General features: G+C 57.2%; 2 protein-coding genes across 2 annotated transcripts in view; one reads left to right on the forward strand and one right to left on the reverse strand.

Annotated features, from left to right (window-relative positions):
* Window positions 1-970, reverse strand: part of CHGG_09087 (uncharacterized protein) — a gene marked incomplete at both ends in the record, with an annotated part of 1,645 nt that extends 675 nt beyond the window's left edge. The window contains 2 exons of the mRNA XM_001227013.1: window positions 350-702; window positions 793-970. Of these exons, the coding sequence (XP_001227014.1) occupies window positions 350-702; window positions 793-970 (531 nt within the window). The remainder of the gene's footprint in view (window positions 1-349; window positions 703-792) is intronic.
* Window positions 971-1,947: 977 nt separating this feature from the next.
* CHGG_09088 (uncharacterized protein) lies at window positions 1,948-7,611 on the forward strand (the record flags this gene model as incomplete). The annotated part of the gene is made up of 10 exons (XM_001227014.1): window positions 1,948-2,385; window positions 2,450-3,784; window positions 3,838-3,922; window position 4,556; window positions 4,880-5,035; window positions 5,102-5,235; window positions 5,295-5,692; window positions 5,789-6,256; window positions 6,349-7,387; window positions 7,568-7,611. 10 exons carry the CDS (start codon window positions 1,948-1,950, stop codon window positions 7,609-7,611), a joined length of 4,098 nt encoding a protein of 1,365 aa, XP_001227015.1.
* Between the last annotated feature and the right edge of the window lie 935 nt (window positions 7,612-8,546).

The raw sequence follows: 8,546 nt of genomic DNA on the forward strand, positions 1-8,546 counted from the left end.
GCTTTTTTTTTTCTCTTTATAGCATTTTTTTTTAATTGGTCATTTTTTGGTTTCGTTTTGCATTTTGTTCTTGGTTTGGCTTTGTCTTGCTCTATTTTTTGTTTATTTTTTTTTCCTTTTTTCTTTGTTTTTTTTTTTGTATTTTTCTTGTGTTTTTTTTTTTTTTTTATTTTTTGGTTCTTTTTTGTTTATTTTTAATATATTCTTTTTTATTTATGTTTGTGGGGAGGAGTTGGAGGATGGAGGGGAGGGTGGTGCTGGTGGGGGAGGTGGTGGTGGTGGTGGTGTCGATGAGGGGGGCGTCGGTGTAGATGCGGGTTGCGGAGCGGAGAAGGGGGGCCAGGAGAACCCCGGGAGGCGTTGATGTCGCCGCTTCGTCGGCGTTGAAGACGTCTTCGGCGGCGCGGAGGCCGCTCCAGGGGCCGGACCACTGCTCGGCGATGGGGTCCTTGGGACGGCAGAAGAGGTGGAAGGTGTATTCGCCGAGAGAGGGGCCTGTTTTGCGGATGACGGCGAGGGACTGCGGCTCGGAGAAGCCGGTTAGGTAGAGGAAGTTGGATTCTTGCCGGAAGGGGTAAAAGACGGCGCCGGAGCGGTACTTGACTTCGGCCGAGGGGAGCACGGCCACGCCGCCCTCGGGCAAGCTGAAGGCGAGCTTGGCGCGGCGGTCGGCATATTCTTGGGCGGTGATGCCGGGTGTTACTGGAGTGGTAATGGGTCGTTTAGTTTATGATCACATATTATAGGTCGTAGCTCAGCGGGAAACAGTGAAACAAAGGCAAACACACACACCTTCACCAGGTTTCAAAAGGTGCGGATGCGTCTCATAAACGGGTTGGCCAAATTCGAGTTCGGCTGCTGAAATCGATGTTGCATAGCCCCGGCTCCATGCCCTTCCTCGGGGTAATACTCTGGTAGAAGTCCGGAGAGGTGTATGTATTTGCCGCAGAGCGGACCTGAGGAGCCTCATCTCGACGGATTCGGTTGTAGTGTGTAAGTGAGCGAGCGAGAATATGGCAAACTGAGAGTTTGCTGATGACCCACAAAGTATCTTTTCAGTTTTGTATGATTTGGTATTGTAAATACAGTATGTGCTGGTGATGGCCTTGTACATTCTATTCGTAGCATTCACGCCTGACTTTCTATTGCTGTATGCATGCGATTTGTTATCAGAATGGGCTAAGAGGAGGATAGAACTATTCTTTTTCTTTTTCTTCTTTTTTGTCTACCTCAAAATTTGGATTTTTGAGTGCCGGGAGCTCACTCTCTTCAATCGGAAATTTTACTTGACCTCCGTCGATTGTCAGCTCGTGCCAGTGCCAGCGAGTGGCAGGGCACCCAATTGGGGACGTTGCTGTGAGCGACAGGACACCCTTGCTGGCAGCCGCGCCTGTGGGGCCAAAGTTTGTTGTGCTGCTCGAAGCAGGCTTAGCTCGCGGGAGGAGCCCGAGCTCCCGCGCCAAAAAGGTCTTTCCGTCAAAACTGACCTGGAACTGACCTGGAACTGATTTGAGGACTGGATCCAGGAGCACCACTCATCGACAAAAGACGCCTCTAGGACGCCTTCTTGTATGGAACACGGACTTGCGAGCCGCATGTCGTGACCAATTGTCCATTCCTGCTTGCTGCACCGACCTCTCCAACCGTTTTCTCGGTGCGCAACGCGCAGGAGCTGTCGTTGGCAAGGGACGCGTTTTTGGTGCACGCCCACGCCCACGCCAGCTCGCGTGTGCTTGGTCGCTGTTGCCAGGCGCCCCATCCCAGCACCCTCCCCATCCCAACCCCTCCCCTCTCTCCTCCGGTTCCTGCCCGTCCGCCAGGCCACCCAAGCCAGCCGCACCTCGACTGCTGTCCGCCAAAATCAAGCTTGGGTGTGGCATGCCTGACAGGTTATTTGTATGACGGCAGTATTTCTATCTTCCAGTTTCACCCCCAGCTCTCTCGGCCATGTCGACCAAGAGGATCCCCCTCTCCGCCAGCAACCCTAATGTGGCCAATTCGCCAATGCGAGCCCTTGCGGGCATCAATGGCCTCAAAAAGGGTCGCTTGCATGCGGACACGGTGCGGGAGGAGCCTTATGGCCAGCCTCCGCCGGCGAAACGCCAGATGATCGAGCGTGGGGTGGCCTCGCCGTCACGACCCAAGACCCGAACCATCGTCCACCGAGCGGCGGGGGCGGCGACGCGGACGACGGCGAGCACTGCCACGACACAGAGGGCGTCCGTTGCTTCTCTGATTCCTGCGACCGAGGAGGAGTTGGCGAACCTGCGGACCTGGCACAACCAAATCCGCAGCCGGTTCCCAAAAATGGTTTTCTATTTCGAGGGCATCATCGAAGACGAGCTTCGGGCCAAGCTCGCGAAAAAGATTGGCCGCTTGGGTGCTGTAAGTCTTCCGGATCGTGCTGTAGCTATCTTGATCTGCCAAACTGACCATCCATATGTTGTAGCACGAGGAGAAGTTTTTCTCTATCAACATCACCCACGTCGTCACGAACCGGCCCATCCCACCAGAAAAAACCAAGGGCGAACACGAAGGAGAGACGGATCCCCACGGCGACAACGAGCAGCCCAAGACGATTGACCCTTCGCTTCTCAACCGGCCCGCAGATCCGACTAGGAGGAAGTTGACATATGACACGGCGCCTGTAAGCCGAAAACCTTCGGTCCTGAATCAGGATGACCCCCTCGGGCGGCCTAAGACGCGTAGCACCGATGTCCTGGACCGGGCTCGCGACATGGGCAAGAAGATATGGTCGCTGGAAAAGCTGACCAAAATTCTGGAACTTGCCTTGTACCCGAACCGGTACATTAATACACGGGGCCTTGGCACAATGCAGAGCACCAGCAAGGCAGCTGACGGCGAACGCAACTTGGCTCGGCTTCTGGAGCACGAACGCGAGCATGGCCCCACAGATCGCGATCTCACCGTGTCGAGCAATGACTTGGTGAAGTTCACGGGTCCTTACATCTACGTGTACGACCTCGAGGAAAAGACCAAGCCTATCATGATCAAGGAATACCGGAAAGCTGCCGACCCCAAGGACCAGGAGTGGCCGCAGTTCCGCGTCACGTCGCAAGGTCGATGTCCGTTTGTCCTTGATGAGAGTCACGATCACCCTGAAAAGGAGGTTCGAACCAGAACGCGGGCTGCCAAGGTCGCTGGTGAGGCAGCGGAGCCGGCGGCGCCAAAGCACAAAGCGTCCGAGATTCTGTTGAAGAACACGGCAGGCAAACGCACCTTGGCCGAGATGGAAGATGGGCACAATAGAGGAACCGCGGGTACTCGGTTGACCGAGTCGTTCGACCGGTCCAAAATCGCGAATCCCCCTTCGCTGGAGTTCCGTTCCCAGAACGCGTTTATCAGCCATGCCAAGGCCGGCCGTTTCCTGGCCGGTGAGCCCGTGGCATCGGGTCTGCAGCCATCCAACGTCACGTCAGCGATTCGGTCGCAAATGATATCGTCCACTACGGGTGGCGTGTTGGGAGCGAAGGCCGGGACGAGCAAGGAGATCCACGGCCTTCAGCGGAAGGTTGTCATATCCCAGGATCCAAGCTCTCGCCGGATGGTCGAGTTGAGCCATGATAACGGCACGTTTGTCCGCTCAACCAGCTTCAGTCAAACAATACAGCGGAAACTTGACCCAGTCCACGAAGAGGGGACGTCAAGACAAAGAGAGAAGCTGCGCCGCACCGCCAGCGTCCCGGTGCCCCAGGCGAGGAAGCGTGATCTTAAGCCCGGCTACTGCGAGAATTGTCAGGACAAGTTTGCTGATTTTGAAGAGGTGAGTGCCGTGTCCTCTTTGTTTCCTCGCCAGATTTGACTAACTCGCTATAGCATATTCTCTCTCGCAAACACCGCAAGTTCGCCGAGGACGACAACAACTGGGTGGATCTAGACAACCTCCTATCTCAACTCGCGCGTAGGCCCCGATATTGAACATCCGCTGTAACAAGTCGCATGCGCCCGACACGTCTATCAATAGCCATTTTTGTGAATTGCCCATCGACCGCTTGCTCGGCACGCTACTTCTTTGCCCACGGCCTGTACGGTCCTGCACTTCCTTCTTGTCCGGGCTACCTTGTGATCAACCATGTTACAACCAGCTTCACATCACGCCTCGCTACGCCGCATTGGACCCAACATCTAGCATCTAGCATGAGGAAATGGAGTCGATTGAGTCAGCGAGTACATATTTCGACGCATTTTTAAGGGGGTCGGCGCGGATGGGGGACGGCGTTCTCTGCTTTTTTGGGGGCTGTCCATCTGTTATTCTTTCTGTTTTGTTTTGGCTGGTCGCCGTTGTGGCGACCAGGACAGGAAAGGAGGGACGATTCCTGGTCGGTCGGGCATGAAAGGGTAGACGGTTCTTGAATGCTAAAGCAAGCATGGGGCTGATGCATTGCGGTCAGGCGGCGGCCTTTTGAGGGGCCTATCATCGGTCCAAGGGGTACAAACTTGTCGGGTGTATTGTGCTGGTGGATGAGCAAAGCGTGGGTGGGTGTGGGCTCAGCACATTGCCGCCGACTATATTACGCTTTTTACATGTGTATAGTGTATGTTAGGATTATGAGGAACGTTACCCATCCCTGTTTGTGAAGGCTGCGTTCGGTGGCTCCTGGGTTGTCATGTCTCAACGCTACCGCGGGCAGTCGGTACTAACGAGGTGCCTGCCTCGAGTTCCCATGTTTTCTCATGGGCGAGCAACAAACATCACGGGCCGTATCCCGTCGTCCGCCGACCCCCATCCTTTCTACAAGATCCTTTTCACCAGCGAATCCCCCGTCCCCTCCAGCAGCCATCTCTGACCCATCAGAATCTAGCCCTATTTTCTTGTTTTCTTGCGGCATCAAACGACTACTAAGCGCCCACGCCTAAGATATCCCATGGTGTCCAAGTCCAATTCGCGGGCAGGAAGAAGGCGCTTCGCTTCTACTCGCCGCATGTACCGGTTCTGGATCAAGCTCCCGGAACCAGCTGAGAAAGACGCCAATCCCCTGTTGACGTTCGGCATCATGGGTGCGGAACGGGCTGCGTAAGCGTTCTTCCACTCTTATTGACGGCCGAAGCGCCGGGCTAACGTGTGATTGTGCCGTTGCAGATACACACTCTTGATCAAACCAGCAGAGCGACGCTCAGATGTCATCGTTCGCGCGATTGCTTGCACCTACCCGCCAGCCGCCGAAAAGTTCCGCAGCAGAAACGACATCCCCATAGCGTATACCAGCTACGACAGTAGGGAGCTGCGATTCCTGAGCCACCAGCCTCGACCAACCATCAACTGACACATACAGGAATCCTCCAAGACCAGGAAATCAACGCAGTCCTCATCTGTCTCCCACTCGACTTGCGCTACGAGTGGGCCTACAAGGCTCTCGCAAGCGGTAGACACGTCCTGCTCGACTCACCCGGCACCGGCAACCTCCGAGACATGTTCCTCCTCTATTGCGACTATAAGGAACTCTATAGCACCTTTCTGGCGCCCCCCGTCCTCCTCAAGGCCTCCCCATACCTCTTCCACCCGAGCTGGCAAGAGTTTGAAAGCAAGCTTGACAGGCCCAAGCTCGTGAAAGTCACCGTCAACATCTTGCTACCAACGACAATCACAGAGGACAAGGAGGCCCGGTTCCGGTACGAGCACGCGGGCGGCTGTGGCATGGGCGTGATGCACGCCATGTCGCTGTTGCGCGACGTATTCGACCGCGCCCCAATTGCATGCCTGCGCAGCGAGATCAGCAACGTGGGCAAGCCCTAGGACGGATACACACACTACGACATCACCTGGAAGTTCCCGCGCGGCGCCATCGGCGAGGTGAGAGGCAGATCCCGGATGTCGATGCGCGGGGGCTATCCCCACGGCTCCACGGCAGCGGGCGTCACCATCGACGCCCTCCACCGCGCCGACCACCCCAACCCGCCGCCCGGGCAGCGGGTAATCGAAGAGCGCACCGTCACGCTGCGCTACTCGCGGGGCGGCCCGTCCCACCACGTCATCCGCGTGCGCACCGACCGCGAACACAAGAACGCCCGCAACGGCCGCACTCTCCAGCGCAGCATCACCACCCAGACGCACAAAGCCTACGAGCCCCGCCGCAACCCGAAGCAGCTCCCGCCCGTGCCGCAGCCCAAGGCCGACTGGACCGCCCCCATGTACCAGCTCGACGCCTTCGTCCGCCGCGCCCGCAACCCCCTGCCCCCGGGCATCGAGCCCCTGCACCCCCCCCCTTGGGTCGAGGCCGACGCCGCCTGCGGCCTGGTCGTCATGATGGAGCATGCGTTTCGCATCGCGAAGATTCGCCCCGACCCGCCGGGCGTGTTTTGTGGGGGCCTGAACTTGGCCCGGGTAAGGGCGCAACGCTCGGCGGAGGAGTAGAGCTCGGGTCGGGCGTGGCGGAAGGGGCCGGTTCTGAGGCGGAGTTCGGCGCGGGGGGAGGGTTTGGGTCAGGCGCAGGGGCAGGGTTCGGTGGAGGAGCAGGGCCCGGCTCGGTCGCGGAGCGCGTCTCTCGTACAGAGCTCGTCCCTGCCGCCACCGGAGGTTTCGGCCCCGAAGCAGAGTTTGGCTCGGGAGCAGAGTTCGGCTCGGGCGCAGCCGCACGGTTTGGTTCAGGAGAACACCGCGTCCCAGACGCGGCCGCCGATCCCGAGGCGAAATCCGGCTCGCGCGCAAAGTTCAGCTCAGGGGCGGGGGCGGGGTGGTTCGGTTCAGGCGCAGAACGCATCCCAGACGCGGCCGCCGATCCCGAGGCGAAATCCGGCTCGGAGGCAGAGTTTGGCTCGGGCGCAGAGCTCGTCTCAGGTGCAGAGCTTGTCTCAAGGGCAGAGCTCGCGTCAGGTACGGAGCTTGTCCCAGCCGCAGGTTCTGGTTGCGGGGCAGAGTTTGGTACGGGGGCCGAGTTTTGTGCAGGCACAAAGCTCGTCCCGGGAACTGAGTTCGTCCCAGCCGCAGCTGCAGATTCAGGTCCAAAGACAGAGTTCGACTCGGGGACCGAGTTTCATCCAGGCGCAAAGCTCATCTCAGGCGCAGAACTCGTCCCGGGCACGGAGCTCGTCCCAACCGGAGGTTCCGACCCCAAGGCATTCTTCGGCTCGGGAGCGGGGTTTGCCCTTAACACCAATGCCGCCAATACCGCTGGTGCCGCCGGTGCCGCCGGTAACGGTGGGCGGGCCTTCCCGGGGCGAAAGCTCGTCACAGGCACAGAATACGGCTCGGGTACAGTTTCCGACTCGGGAACGGATAGCGGCCCCCGTGCAAGACCGTACTCGGAGGCAACAGCCGGCTCCGGAGCCAGGCCGGACTCGGTGGCGGGGGCGCTTTCGAGGGCCTGGGATGATTTAGCGCCAGGGGTTGAGCTTGACAAGCTGGCCAAACCAACACCATGCAATAGGGGTAAGGGGCATTGTTCTGGTTTGCATCTCCATCAGTGTGACGGGCTGGGTGAGCGTTATGAGGTAGCAAAACGAATCCCGTGGGGAAGCAAGCTGGCGAGAAATGGCATGCTAGCGTTTAATATGTGATCCATACAATAGCAAACCTTAGACCAGCAACTTCTGCTATTTTATATCTTAGAGATCCGACAATTTGTTGTGATCAAGGGGGTTGAGAAGCATTGATGTCAGCTCCACATGACTTATGAGTTGGAGCCCCTGACATCAGAGCCCAGTTCCACCTCTTCCTTTTCTCCTTCCAACACCTGAACCAGTATTTTCCAACTTGGCGGGCCCATTTCTACCTTATTGTCTGTCTCCCTGGATTGATGAAATAGAATCGAAGCACGGCCGTACTGTTGCAAGCTCGACATCAAACTTGAAACATCACGGCGCTTGGCTGGGATTTTGACCGTTTCCAAGCCGGGTAATTGATCCGTCGCTGAGGCCACTTGTTTGTTCACAGCCCGGGCCCTTATCTACATGGTTTTTCTCAAAAGTGATTTGAATCAAGTCTCATATCTTGAATCCTCCCCTTTCTAGACGTTTCTCTACGCCATCTCCTTTGGCCCCTGACTTGGGCTAGGACTCCGCCAACAAACAACCAACAACATACTCACCCCCCCCCCTAACCCAACACACCTACGCCTAAAACCCACCCAAAAGAAACAGGGCCAAAAGACCAACCATGGAAATCTACACCCTCAACCTCACAATCCTCCTCACCCTCTGCCTAGCCCTCTTCATCCTCCAACAACTCAAACGCCAACCTCCCCCTCCCCCAACAACCACCACCACAACCACCACCACTACCACCCCCCCTCAACCAAACCACCCAAACAAAAAGCCCAACCCCGAGGCCAAGCCCAAAATCCAACCTCAAAAGCACCAGCGGTCCGCGGCGGCGAACGGTTGGCCCGGCTCCAACTGACAGGGGGGTCCCGAAGAAAAGGTATAAAGAGAAAATTAATTTTGAAAGGGGAGAATTCGTACCGACGCGGGGGAGGTGGAGGGTCGATGGGCAAAGAGTACCCGAATCAGCAGGGAGAAGTAAGTAGCCGAGAGTGATAAAAAAGGGCGAAGTGCAGGAACGCAAGGGAGGGTGATGTGCGGAAATGGTA

Source organism: Chaetomium globosum, genomic scaffold (genome assembly GCF_000143365.1).
Source record: "Chaetomium globosum CBS 148.51 scaffold_6 genomic scaffold, whole genome shotgun sequence".
NCBI classification, from domain to species: Eukaryota; Fungi; Ascomycota; class Sordariomycetes; order Sordariales; family Chaetomiaceae; genus Chaetomium; species Chaetomium globosum.